This window comes from Psammomys obesus, unplaced genomic scaffold (assembly GCF_907164565.1).
Source record: "Psammomys obesus unplaced genomic scaffold, mPsaObe1.curated_primary_1811, whole genome shotgun sequence".
NCBI classification, from domain to species: domain Eukaryota; kingdom Metazoa; phylum Chordata; class Mammalia; order Rodentia; family Muridae; genus Psammomys; species Psammomys obesus.
In genome coordinates, this window is record NW_026596095.1 from 29,392,293 (window position 1) to 29,407,176 (window position 14,884).

Here is a 14,884-nt window from a genome sequence, read left to right on the forward strand (position 1 = left end):
TCAGCTTAGGGACAGGGTGGATGGCTCTGCAATGAGGAACAACACATGCTGCTCTGGCAGAGGACCTCGGTTGGGTCCCCAGCACCCACATGACGGCTTACAACAGACCTTAACTCCTGTTCCAGAGGAATCTAGTGCATTCTTCTGAGTTCTGTGGGCTCCAGGTAAACACACAGTACATTTACATATGCTGGCAAAACAGACATACACACAAAGCAAAAATAAATACATCTTTAAGGGGAGAAAAAAAGAAATTCTGCTTAAACAGCTTAAGAAAAGTCTTCTGAACCTAACACTTAAATTCAACGTGTACTGTTCTGTCCACTTGATTTATTACCTAAAGATTTATTACCTATTGTAATTTTCTCTCCGATCAGATTACTCAGCCCTGCCTCCTCAGTGGGGCTGGGCAGTTGCTCTGCATCTGAAATAACTGAGGATCAAAAGTACCTGCCCTTCAGTTACTCAAAGTAATGTTTTCCCTTTTCACTTCCCCTATGCCATTTACATTCATGCAGACAAATGTTGATATGTCACACGATAGCGCATCACTCTGTCAAGTTTTACATCACATACTCAATCTTTGTTTTCACCTCAGAAACTTAAATAAGGGCCTAGAGTCTCACCTGCCATAGCTAAAGTACAATAATCCTCTTGAAGATGCCAAAGGAACAAGCTCTTCTTTGTCAAAAACAGTATTAGCATCTAGATTAATGAAATTTTATCAAGAATTCTCTCCAAATCATAATTAGGAGAAGCTATGAGTCACCCTGAGGAAATGGGAATCTGGGTACGAAAAACTACAAACAGGATGTCAGGCACAAAGGCAACCAGTCAGCTGCATCTTCACATGCATCTTCACATGCCCTGCCCAGCCCCACCAGAGGTCTCAAGACTAGCCAAAAGAAGACCGCAAGCTTCAGTCAGCCCTCTCTATCTACAGGGCAACACTAACTCCTAAGCCGACAGCTTGCAGCTAAACCCCTTCTCTACATAGGTGTAAAGTGCTGTTCTTACAAGCCAAGCCCTGCAGTGCCGTTTCCTCCATGAGATACAAGTCCTTCTTACCAGAAGAGCCCTCTTAAAACCAACTTCCCTACCAAGCCAGTGTTCCTTAAGCACAGACAAGCTTAACACTCTTCAAAATTACTCATTTGTAAGAAAACAGATTTTTATTTCTTTACAACAGAAAACTATCTTCAGAATTATCTTAAAGTAGCTGACATCTGTGACCACAAAATAGAAAACCGTATCAGAAAAGTCAGAGTTCCGAAACACGACCCCCCCCCTCAAAAGGCAATTAATATCTTAAAAGCAGAAAGTGAACACACATGTGAAATACACATTATGTAGTTACATGAACTACATTAACTTTGTCATTGGGCACTGTGACTCAACAGCTCTAAACTAACAATGGACCCATTTATTCAAAGTAAGATAATTGTCTCAATTCGGCTTGCAGGGACTGGAGGGTGATGAGTCTATCCTCCAGGGGAGACACTGCAGCTGCCGTGTCGGCAGAAGCACTCAACTGCCCACGCGGCTTAACCAGAAGTCAAGCGATGGCAAGGAGAGCGACAGCAAGTGACAGAAAAACGGGAGGCGTTCAAATCCCATCCTTTCAGGGCCGCTGCAATAAATGCCTTCTGAAGAAGCAGATCCCTCCAACCGCAAAGTCACACCCACGGACACGAAAAACACTGGCCAAATCTTTATAACTTCAGCAAATGCTGTCACGGGGTAAGTGTAACACCCTCTCCAGTGCTACAGAACTGCCCTTTTTCTTTACCAGGTTAACTCTGTACTTCTCAAAACTTTATCTTTTTCTAGGAGGACTGCCTATATCTTCCAAGTAAATGAATTTCCTGCCAAGTCCTTCTGTATTCTGTGATATATCCCCAAAGTGAGTTCCATACTTGAGAAAACGGTCTATTTCTCATACTTTTAAAACCAGCTGAAACTGTACCTGAGCTTATAACAATTTACTCTCCTCTAACTCTTGAGAACCAAAGTCAATAGAGTATAAATACTCTAACCTCCAAATCTAATCTGCTAAAACAACTTCTAAAATGAGTTCACTGGAGAAATCCAAATACTGGTAATAAAGAAAAGATGTTCTGGGGTCAGCCAACAGATAAAGACACACAGCAAAGTACTGCAACTTTCAGCTCTCAAGTCAAAAGATGCTTATACACAAAAGATCTTTATAAATCCACCAAGAAAAAAACAGCTTGCCAAAATATAGCCTTGAGTTGTGCAACTGGTCTCCTGTTTCTTCTTATAAAATATACTGGCAAAGGCCAGCAAACCCGCACTGCTACAGTGAAACCCATCCCCACATTCCATGGCTTCAGGGCTATTCCCATAAACACAGGGTCATAAAAAGCTGCCTGCAAACTCCAGCAGCAGCACTCAATTTTAAAGAGGAAACTGAAGACAATGACAAGATCATGCTGTTGTCAGAATCTCAGCATCATTTAGAAACCTTAACAGCAGCTGCTAAGCCTACCTTAGAAACCCATCCTCAAAATATTACACAGTTATTGTGAGGAACAAGTTTGGCAAAATGTTAATTTTTTAGTTTGCATTCTTTATGAGCCAGGTCAATACTGCATATTTATATGCTAGTACAACAAAATCTTGGGGAATTAGAATATTTAAATCTTACCAGTGGATTATTTACCTCAAAATTCAGCTTAATACCTCAGGTCCAGTATTCTAAGGAATGGAAATGGCTCTTTGGAGTTCAACACATCTCATCAAAGAAAAAGTGAATCCTTCTGAAGTCTAAAGATAAAGATGTACAAGCTTCTGGGTTTCTTTTTGTTTTGTTTTTTATTTTTTTTCTTTTTCAATTTTAACATTTGTTAAGTAAAAATAATAACAATATAATAATGACTGCCATATTCCCTAAAACTGAAGGATTTAATATTTCAGGCCTTACACTCTTATTTTCATTATATTTTATTACAAAGGACAACAATTGAGAGATTTTAGTGCACCAAACCTTGCTAAAATTTTCATGTGCATGATTACATAAAAGAACCACTAAATAACACATTTTAAAGGCGTTATCAGGTTTTGATTGCTTCTTAATACTATTAATTAAAAAACCTTATGATCACTGAAAATAGTCCAGCCATTCTACATAAAAAAGCAGATTAAGTATGATCAGAATGGTAATTAAAATAAGTAAGGCATTTGTAATAGTAATAATCTTGTCACAATATAAATGTTATTAGGCATAAATTTTCATAAGCCACTGTTATTGGACATGTTTAAACTAAACCACACAAGGGGTTAAAAATAACTATACTAAAAGGCCAAGAGCCTAGCAGCCCAGTTGAGCCAACATTCCCTTCTCCCCTCCCTTCCCCTCCCAATCCTGTCCAGTCCAAATGAATTGCATGCCCCAGTGCACAGGCCCAAAAAGGTCACAGGAGATGGCAGACACTTTTGTAAGAGACCAGAAATAACTCAGCAGCTTTGTTAGCATGGTCGCTTCTAATCAGCATGTTCAAAATCCTTTAATTAGCACTCTGCCTCCACAAGGAAAGCATTTCTCTGTGCCAGGGAAGGGCATGCACGTATGTACACAGTGTTCCCTTATCAGCGTCACAACACGAGCCCAGCACCTCACACTGTCCGCCAGAGAACCGAAGCGCATACAACTCAACAGTCCCGGCACCACACAGCAGCTAACATGTGCTTCGCATCTTTATTACCAACCAACAAGGCAGTGATCAAGTTTGTTTCATTTAGGTACCAATGTATTTCTGGACTTTTTCTCAGCAAAGCTTGAAATAGTTAGAACTGAGGTTGGTGAGATGAGCTAGCAGGTAGAAGGCACCGGAGCTCAGTCCCAGGAAGGAGAGAAGAGAGTCCTGGAAGCTCTCCTCTGACCTGTACTCCTGAACTGTGACATGCTCATGCACGCTTAGAGCACAAGTACACGTACATATGTGTGTACACGCACACAAAGAATGAATAAATACTTTAAGAACTTTTTAACCCAAACAAGTCAATTAGTGGGACACCAAAACTTAATATAAAATAATGTTAAGAGCAAACCAGAGTATTTCACCCTCATCACAATCTTCAGCACAGAAGTACTACCTTACTTGACCAAAAATAAATCCTAACACAACACTTTCCCACGGATACTTCACATTTAAAATTAAGCACAAAGTCTTAAAACTTATATATTATTAAATATGATTAACTAGAATTTAGAAAAAATATACAATAAGTTAAAGATAAGCTATTTGCAAATTCATTGCCAAGAAACAATGGAACTCCATCAGTAAAAGGGGATTTGTAATACCTGCAATATGCAGGGGTCACTAACTTATTCTTAAATATTCGAAATCAGGTAGGATTTTACATATGTACTAAGAAAAAATATATACAAAAACATTTACACACATATATGCACATGTATGCATATATAACTAAAGAATTATAAGGGCCAGGTATGGTAGTACATATGTCTAATCCCAATATTCAGGAGGCTCAAGAATCATCACCTATTTGAGGTCTGCCTAGGCTATATGGGTTTGAGACCAATCTGAGAGACACAGGATAACACTATCCAGAAAGAGAAAAAGTCAAAAAGTCGAAAAAAAAAAAAAAAGAGAAAGGAGAAAGAGAAGAAAGGAAGAAGAGGAAGACAAAGAGATGGAGGAAGGGAACCAGGAAGGGGCAGTAGGAGTAAAAAAAAAAGGAAGGAGAACGGTGACTCTAAAAAAAAAACTTACAGAGAAAAAAGCAGAATATGGAAACTATATCTAATATGCTAGTATTTTGACAGACAAAATTCATATTTATCGGAATAAAGAATTTTGAAAGTTTCCACCATTAAAAAGTGATGTCAGACCTGGTTTTGCAGACCTGTAATCCCAGATACTCATAAGGCTGAGCAAGAGAAGCACAAGTTCAAGGCCTGCGTGGGCCCAAAATAAAATGTAAAATGAGGCCTATAATATATAGAGCTCATTGGGAGAACTTCTGCCTAACATCTATAAGGCCCTTGGCCCTAGCCCTAGTACCACAAAAAGTAATTAGAAATGTTTGAGAAGATAAATGTTTAACCTCATTTTAAATGTTATACAATGTATACATGCATCAAAACTTTACATGGTAAACCATTACTATGCATGACTTATGTATCACCTAAAAAGAAATTTAATAAAAAAGAAAATTCATATTAACCTGAATGTCTAGAAATCTCCTCTAGAGGGTTATGCAAGTAGAAAGCTGGAAAGATAGCTCAGTGGGTAAAAATACATGAGAACCTGAGCATGAGGAGCTGAGTTTGAATACCAGCACCCATATAAAAAGTTGGGCATGGCTGTGTCAGGGGGCAGAGACAGGAGGATCCCAAGAAAGAACACTGACCAATCAGCCTAGTCTAAATGGTGAACTTCTGGTTCAATGAATGCCTGTCTCAAAGCAGTAAGGCACAGAGTGATAAAGGCAGAACCTGATGTCCTGCCTGGCCTATTCATGAGTGTACATACCCACATACTCACACACACACACACACACACACACACACACATACAAAATTATAAAAATAAATAATAGTAATTACCTCTTGGGGAGTGACCAGGCCTAACATGGTAAGTAAAAGTTGTAATTATCCCCTTCTCAGAATCATCAAGACATTGTGAGCCTAGACATGATGCTACACACCTCTACTCTCAGCACTCACAAGGTAGAGGCAGGTAAATCTCTTGTGAGTTCAAAGCCAGCCTGGTCGATAGCAAGTTCCAGACCATCCAGCACTATAGGGTTACAGAGTAAGTCTCAGTCTCTCCCCTGACTCCTCTCTCCTTTTCCTCTTCCTCTCTCCGTGTCTACATACATACCTGCGCACCTACATACCTGCACACCTACACCCACACCCAAACACTGCATTCACCTAAATGTGGTAAAAGTAAAACCTCAGTTATTCACAGGCTGACAATCTTGCTGGAGAGCCACACCCTTCATTCTCTCCACAGATATACATGGCATTTTTTCATCTTACCCATGACTACTAACTTCACCAGAATGTAAATTGAGGAACTAATACCAAAACCAGTGATGATCACTAGTGTTAACAGTTTGGAACTGAAAGGGGCCATTAACTCGACGAAGCTCGTGGTAGCTCAATAACCAATTAGTTTCCCATAGTAAGGGGAACAGGGACAATCTCTAACAGGAACTCAATGAGAGGCTCTTTGACTCCCCACCCCCGAAGGGAGGAGCAGTTCTGCTAAGTCACAGAGGAGGATTTTGCAGCCAGTCTTGAAGATACCTGATAAAACAGGGCCAGATGAAAGGGGAGGAGGTCCTCCCCAATCCGTGGACTTGGAAAGGAGCAGGGAGAAGCTGAGGGAGGGAGGGTGGGATTGGGAGGGCATAAGGGAGTGGGATACAGCTGGGATACAGAGTTAATAAAATGTAACTAATAATAACAAACAATAGAAAAATAATTAAAAAAAAGAAAATGTGGTATGTTTACACACACACACACCAAAAAAAAAAAAACCTTGATAGTACAATGCCATAAAAGTGATTTTGAAGAAACTAAAGCCCAGAGAATTTCCCAAACAGGACAATTCGAAATCTTAAGAGTTAGCACCTTGGTTAGGTGTTTGCTATCTTAGTTCTGGAGAAACTGAATACAAGCTGAACTAAAACAAACTGTTCTTTTTAAGTACCTTCCTTCAACATCTTTATGGATGCCCAAAACAGGTACGAGGGGGGTGGAAAAATCACACTATTGTAATAAGTTACTATAGGTCAAAGAGAATTTGACAACCCAGTCCTGCAGTTCCCAGGACCAAACAGCCAGTGAGCATTGGTAGTGACGTCTGTAAAATCTGCTTACGCTAGAGATGGTCAGAGGCATGTTGAAGTCCTTGCCACCTTGGAGCCGGAAACCCCAAGGAGCTGGGCCAACCAGTGACACACTGTAGTTGCTCATGGTTCCCAGGGTTCAACGTGCAGTTCCAGAAAACAGAAGAAGCTGCAAAAGACAATTGGTTAAAAATTAGAAAGATAGTTAAAAATGTTTATTAGAAACCCAATTACAAACTAGGCATAGGCATGGCGGCACATGCCTTTAATCTCAGCACTCAGGTAGGCAGAGGCAGGCAGATCTCTGTGAATTCTAGGCCAGCTTGACCTACAAAGTGAGTCCAGGACAGCCAGGGCTACACAGAGAAACCCTATCTTGAAACAAACAAACAAAAGGAACCCAATTACATATGTCAATGCATTTTCCATAAAGCCAACAAAGCTGTTCACTATTTTGGGGAGGGATGAAAGGACATATAGGTCGTATCTAGCAAATTCTTTATTGATTTCAGTAGAGGAAAAGAAATCAATGAGCTAATTAACACTCAATTTCATGTGCATGCCAATCACCTACCAGAATGTACTTTTAGACATCTGTCCACCTTTCCAAATAGCAAAATCAAACAAAATCAAAAAATCAAAAAGGGTGGTGCACCCTTTGTGCCTGTTGTCAAGAAGAACCCTACCACCCCATATGCTTCAATTATGTGAACACATACAAGGGACTGCAAATCTGTTGGCTCTGTTCGTGTTTTCTAATAAATTATTTAAAACTGAGGTAAGCCTCAACTATTCTAATTAAAGACTGTAACTCATAGCCTCTTCTATAGGAATATGGTATTTTCCACAAGTAAGGGAACTTAAAGCATTGTTTCATCTTCAGTGGACATCTACATGTGCTGTTGAATCAGGTGCGGTGGGACAGAAGTGTAAGTGGGGCTTAAAAGTGGAAAAGTAGACCAAGGCAGGAAAGACAGGAGTTCAGATATTTTTTAAGGAAGGATGACATGTGTATAAAACTGGGTTTTTGTTTGTTGGCCTGGCCTGTTTGTTTATGGGACTAGGAACTGAACCTAACGCCTTATTTTTTCTTTCCCATAGGCAATAATAGTCTATATTCTAGAGCACATGGTATTTTAGTCTGCATCTTTGTTTTTCTTTATATTCACACATCATCCAGCAAAGCAAAAAGTAAGACTTCCCAAGCCATTAAATGGGGCTGTTCTAACCATAACTACAAGGTTAACCTTAATGAAACTAACTTGAAGACTTTTTTTTTTCCTTGTCTTGCTGTACTTAGGCTCATGATGTCTCCAGAGTAGGTATTTTAAAAGCTCAAACTGACTTCAGATTGTCCTGATAGGAGGCACTGGGAATAATGAAGGTGGTTCCCACTTTAAAAAGAAGAATAAAACTATATAGCAGGTATATGATTTTATAACTTTAAAGACAATTGTCAAAACAAAGCTTTGGGGATGGAAATATATCTCGGTGTTAGAGAGTTTGCATAGCATTTATGAGGCCTTGGGTCTAATTTTCAGCACCAAAAATAGACATATGCATGTATATATACATATATATCTGACTTCAACTGTTAAGTCAGCCACATTAATATACTACTTTTTAAATCCTCCCTAACTTCCATCCCAACACGTAAAGTTCAGTAGCACATGTACCATTGAGGGGAAGGCAAACCGATTCCTTCCTCCTTCTCAAAAAGGGAAAATGAAGCAACACTTTAAAGGAAACCTAGAAAAGAAAGAAAAATTACTTGCGGGATAATGTACCCCACTTTAAGCATTAAGATGGAGCCGCAGTGGTGAACTGGAGTGCAGTAACATCACTTTGGTACTTTCGTCCACCTTCAGGACACCAGAGGTCAAACAGCTAAATTGCAGGTGAAAAACAAACGGTTCGGAGTTGAAAACAAGCCACACAAAATCGCCTTCCCGCTATAAAAAGATCTGGGCAAGACCAGCAGAAGCAGTCTTGATATTGACACACAGTACAAATAACTCTTAAAGCCAACTGATACCACACAGGCCACTGTCCTTTTTCAGTCTTTAACTGTGCCAAAGGAAGAATGTGAAAGTTATGCTGAACTTCTTCCGACTCCATTCTTCCCCAGGAGAGAATGTATTTTATGTGTGTATCAAGCCACATCCATGTAACTTCCCTTTTCTTAGGGACTCCCTTCCTGATTTCTCCCATTTGTTATTAAAATTTCTAGCACTGGCCAAGTCAGTCACAGCATAACACTGGTGTCCTCTCTAAAATTCCCTTTCTGCTAGCTTCACTTGGAATTCATTTTGTCTTAAAATATTCTGATCCTTAAGCAATGGCAATATTTTTATTGGCCTTTTCCAAGTCTCTTCCGTGTGGTTCTTAGTACCCAAACGCTAAAATACCAACCATGGAGGCAGGAAATAACAGCTTCTTCTGTTTTCAAACATGTAAAAATGTTGGAATTTCTGCAGAGTTCTGGATTTTCTTTTTAGGGACCGTCTAAATTGTGTCTTCCCTCCAGCGCTAGTGAGGGAGGCTGGAGGTGGTTTCCCTCACTTCTGTGGTAGCTTACTTGGCGTGTGTAAAGGAGGAGAAACCAACCCTAAGTGACAAGCCTTCCAATTAGGACTACCTAGAGACTCTTCTTCCCCTTCTGAGCTATAATGGTAGGAGGACTAAAGCACTAAGGCACAGGATGAAAGCAGATGGGACGCTTCCCAGCTGAGCTTCACGCCTTGCCCTGTTGGCCAAATAAGGTTCCCCAGCCAGCAGCTTCCGTGGCAGGCGGGTTCAGACGTCCTCGGGTCAAGAAGGCGGACCTGGGATAGGATCCGGCGATCACACCCTAGACCTGCCCAGCCCAGTCACGAATTTTCTTTCCAAGTTCTGCCCAGTCCATACGCCCTTCCTTTTTCCACTCTTTGTCAAACGCAGCTATAGCACTGTCTGAAAAAAGCCCCAGCAAGTACACCCGTTTCATAAAACCCGCGATCGCGACGGATTCGTGAAGTGGGCTTTATTTCTGGACGCACCGACCGACCTCCCCCCCGCCAGCCCCCAACAGGTTACACAATTGCAAATGTTTAAGGCAGGGGAAACAAACGCTGCTCGGTAGCCGGGGAGCCAGCAAACAAAATAGCACCGCTTTCCCGTGCAGGCGCACATCCTCCGCACGCCGGGGTCCCCCGGGGGTCCGGTGCACCCGCAGGCCGAGGTGCTGCCCCTCGGGTCCGGCAGGCGCCCCCCGGCGCGCCCGGCTCTCGGGAGCGCCGGTCCCCGACCTCCCCGGTACCGGCGCTCAGCCCCGCCGCGCGCCGCCCCGCCCGGGAACTCCTCACACCTCGGCGCGCACCGAGGGCACCTGAGCAGCCGCGCGCCCCGTCCTCCTCCCGGCCCGCAACCTCTCCGCGCGCCGCACCCGGCCACCTCCTTCGCCTCCTCTCCCCGCGGGGACCACGGCGCCGCTCACCTCCGGACCCGCGCAGCGCAGCCTCCGCCTCAGAGCAGCACTGACAAGTGGCTGGCCCTGACTGCGCGGTCCCCCTCCAGCCGGTGGGGAACTTCCGCCTCCCGCTCGCCCCGCCCCGCCCGGAGGCCGGCCACGCCCCCGCCCGGCCTGACCACTCCCCCCGAGCCGGGCTGGGCGGGGCCGCGCCGCTCAGGACCTAGAGTGCATTGATTGAGTCTCCGGGCTGGCCGCCTGGACTTGCCAGGGCCGGCTGCAGCCGCCTCAGAGACAATCCCTCCATGGAGTTTCGGTGGGTGTAGTCTCCGCGGATTTCGAGTGGGACCTGGCAAAGATCTAGATTTTTTTTTTTTCCGGGGCGCTTTTCACTCTGCAGAAGCTTGACTTGCCCCGCAGTTGGTCTGGCTAAAAATAGAAAGGGGCTTTAGCTAAATCTCCGTCGGTGCAAGTTCAGCGACTACCGCTGAAAGACCTCTGTATGCTCTGAGAGGTGCAAACTCTGAAATTTGCTTGTCAGGGAGGTGAAAATCGCCAGCCCTAATACGTAGAAGTTAAATCTGTCGTCACGCCAGGACACAGCCACCCAAAGCAGCGGCCAAAGTGGTTCCGCCACTACATCCTCGGCTTATTTTTCTAAGTCCGTATCAACGGCACATTTACCTACTTCTGTAGGGTTGTTTGATTTTGCCCAGAGAATTTATTCACAAACAAACGTTAATAATGTTCAGTGAACACTCCAAAAGAAACTTGCAGTTTTCTCTTAGTCTTTGATTTGGCTTTTAAAACGTAAAAAAACGCCAAGTGTTAGCCAAGTGGCATATCAAACAAAAATAAACCTCACAGAGTCCATGACGCTCTGGAGGCACAAGAAAAAGTCTAGAATAGGTCCAAAGCTTTTGAAATAGTACCCACTGGCCAAGTGTGGCTATTATCATTTGAAATATGGCTACTGAGATTTTTAGAGTGGAAGCTTAACTCAAATATAAATGTTTAATATCATTCTACTGAATATAAATTTTGACTTAAGTAGGATAGGATGTTCATCAAATACAGCTTTCAGTAGAACTATATTACACTGTACTGTTGGCCAGCTAGTGGCCAAGTTGACATATATGTACCGGGTTTTTAAAACTTTGCAAATTTAAAATATATGTCTGTTGATTACCTATTGATATTATATTATCTACTTATTTAAAACACTTAATTTTTATTTTCATCTTTTAATGTATATACAAGAAATTTTAACATAGGTGTTACTTGCATATTTTCGTTGGCCAGTTGATTTTACTGCATGCTAAAAGACAAACCAACAAACTACTTTTCAGGGAAGATTTTTCTATGTGAGACTTGTCTAGTATGCTTTATGGTTATGTTTCACATCTCATTCAAAAGTAAAGTGAATTGGTAAAAAATAGTTACATGTAAAGAAATACCATGTACAAGCCAAAGTAGGAAGCCTTACAGTCGCCTGTGTAAGGTAAATGTCATCCTTATTAACAATGTTTAAAAATGAAAGGGCCAACATTCCATAGCATGTGATGAACAGTCACTTGTGACAAGTCAGTCACTAGTATGACCTTGTAGGAGTCACCTCTTCCCCTCCTCATCTGCTTGTTGCTGATACAGTAACACTGAGCCTCAATTAAGGATATTTCATTAAGGGGGTCACAAGCTGTATCTCATCTGAGTATACTTCAGTGGCACAGAGGGCCCATCTGGCATGTGTGAGGTCCTAGTTCTAGCCTCAATGCCACTGTCACCATCACCACAACCTCCATCACCGACACCATTACTACCACCATCATCACCACCGTCACCACAACCTCTATCACCATTACTACCACCATCGTCACCACTAGCAGCAGCAACACACACACACACACACACACACACACACACACAAAAGAAAAAGAAAAAGAAAACTACTTTCCCAAGAAATGCTCTTGGATTCTAGTTAACTGTATCCAGTGACTAGGTGAGAAGCATTTATCTGTTGCTTCACCTTGAAGGGAATCATAATTATAAATAACTGTGAGGTTATCACCTGATCCCATATTGCTTGATAACAAGTGTATTGCTTTATTGGTTCCAGGCTGCCTTCCAATACCAAAGTCCTTGGATGCTCACATTCCTTGTGAAAAATGCTGTAGTTTGCAAATAGCCTATGTATACAGTTCTGGTACTTTAAATCACTTCTAGATACCCTACCTATCACAGAGTAAATAGTTATTATATTGCATTATAGAGAAAGTGATGAGAAACTTTGTAATACTCTGTAATATAGTCTGTATTACTCTGTTTAGTCAGAATTTTTTTCTAACAATACACATCTGTGTTTAGTTCAATCCTCCGATTCAAAATTCCAACTAGAGAGAGTAGATAATATACACAAAGCACCCCAAAGCAGGCTTGGCACCAAATGGGTGTTAATTATAGCTATAGAAAACTTCCCTAATTAAGTGATCAGATTGGTGTATCATAAAAGGAAAAGTTGAGAACTTCAGCAGCCATCATGCATGTACTATGTTTATGATACTTTATGTACAAATATCTTATTTAATTCTTTCAACCGTGTATTTTTCAGAGAAGGAAAAAGATACTTGTAGAACGCGTGATTACATTTAATGGTAGCTGTGGGGCTGCAGAGATGGCTCAGCAGTTAAGAGCTCTGGTTGTTCTCCCTGAAGACTGGGGCCCGAAACCCGAAACCTTCACGGTGGCTCCCAACCATCCGCAGTTTCAGCTACAAGGATCCAGAGCCCTTCTCTGGCCATGAGGGCACGAGGCGCTCATGTGGTGCTTACGTTAACATGCAGGCAAAGCACATTATCCTCCCCAAGAGCCGCAGACCACCTAACAAAAATCCAGACACAAGACACCAGAGTCCCTCTCAGGGTTCCCAAGGGAGACCCAAAACATTCTAGGCTATTGCTGCTCCTCTCGGTTGGCCCCAGAAGTGGAAGCTATCTCCCTACTGCTGATGACACCATGCATTTTTTGGCACAGGATCCAGAGGATCTAAGCTAGAGCCGATCTTAAAGCCTCCTCTTTAAGTTTTCATGTTACCAGACAGCACCATGCAAAATTCCAAGGAGGGAAGCAACCAGCAACCCTAACCAGTTACGATACAATGCAACATAACAACCGGCGTGTCATGATACCCTTATAACAGTGACACACAAACATTGGTGGTAACCAACAGCTCTCTAATTGTACTTATGACTCATCCAACAATAGGGAAATCAGCCTTGTACTGGAAACCTAGGTAACTACCCAAGGCTAATAAAGTCATAGATCTTGATGGAGACCCTACAGCCCCCCCCCTAATTAAAATGGCATAAACAAAACTACATTCTAAATATTTATCCTTATAAATATGATGGTATTTCTCACCCCTATCAAGAAAAATTACCTTTGCAACAGATGAAGACTATTACAGAAAACCACAATGACCAAAACTCAGAGTTGTGGAACCCATTCCTAACTGATACATCTACAATGTAATTCTTGCACCTAAGACGCAATGATCAAGGAGAGGAGGAGAAGGCAGAGGAGGAAGAGGAAAAAGGAGAATGGGGAAGCAGAAAAATGTAAGAGCAAGAACAGAAAGTTTGCTGTGAGACTGTGTCACCTGGAAATGTCAGAGAATCTGCATCCATGAAATCTCACCAGCATGGCTGCCTAAACATGACCTGAACAAGGATGGCAGCAACAGACAAGCTAACGTGAAAGTGGGAAAGCACATAAGGAGCCTCAACCTTAGACAAGGAAGTACAGACCACTGAGGAATTCTCAAAGCTGGAGAATTAACTTTCCCCAGGGAAAAGCACCCCAATTGATTATCCAATACCAAATGGTCAGCTCTGAAATCATATACATACAAGTAACATTATATGGACTGAGCATATTGTATTTATATGTTTAGAAATATATGTATTCAAAACAATTAAAGTAAAAGAGACCATGAGATGAATGAGACCAAGGTGGGCTACATCGTGGAAGGGGTTGGAGGGAGGAAATGGAAGAGGAAAATTATGTAAGACTATTGTAATACAAAAACTTTTTTTAAAATAATTTTAAAAAGACCGCAAAATTTGGAAGGCATAAAAAAAGAAGTAAAGGCAAGCAAGAAGCAGGGGGTGGTGAATAGCATCGAAATACATTGTATGCATGTATGAGATTCTCAGATTGTTAATAAAAATTTATTTTAAAATACCCATATACATAAAAGTAAAGTAATAAAAATATTTTCATTTAATGGCACATAACTGTGATATAATTAGGGTGGACAGTCTTACACCATAAACTGCATTCTTGTCATCACAATACATTTGCTTTGCTGTAGGTAAATTAACTTAAAATCTAACTTTAAAGCCAGGAAGAAAAAAAAAAAAGAAGAAGAAGAAATGCTATAGAATCTAACATTCTGAGGATCGTTCATGTACAGTTTGTAGCAACTTAGAAAATAAATGTTATTCAGTTTTCTGCAAGTGAGGGAGAATGAGCTCCATGAACCTCATCCTGGAGGACACGTGCCCTGACCTGCCTGGTCGTGAGCAGCCACTG

The 14,884-nt window shown here is 41.8% G+C and overlaps 1 protein-coding gene across 2 annotated transcripts in view; it reads right to left on the reverse strand.

Annotated features, from left to right (window-relative positions):
* Window positions 1-10,398, reverse strand: part of Pdlim5 (PDZ and LIM domain 5) — a 181,561-nt gene extending 171,163 nt beyond the window's left edge. For both annotated transcript variants that reach the window (XM_055628218.1, XM_055628219.1), the window contains exons 1-2: window positions 10,322-10,398; window positions 6,878-7,015 (exon numbers count right to left, since the gene is read on the reverse strand). In XM_055628218.1, coding sequence (XP_055484193.1) covers window positions 6,878-6,973 — 96 coding nt within the window. In that variant the 5' untranslated portion in view covers window positions 6,974-7,015; window positions 10,322-10,398. The remainder of the gene's footprint in view (window positions 1-6,877; window positions 7,016-10,321) is intronic.
* Between the last annotated feature and the right edge of the window lie 4,486 nt (window positions 10,399-14,884).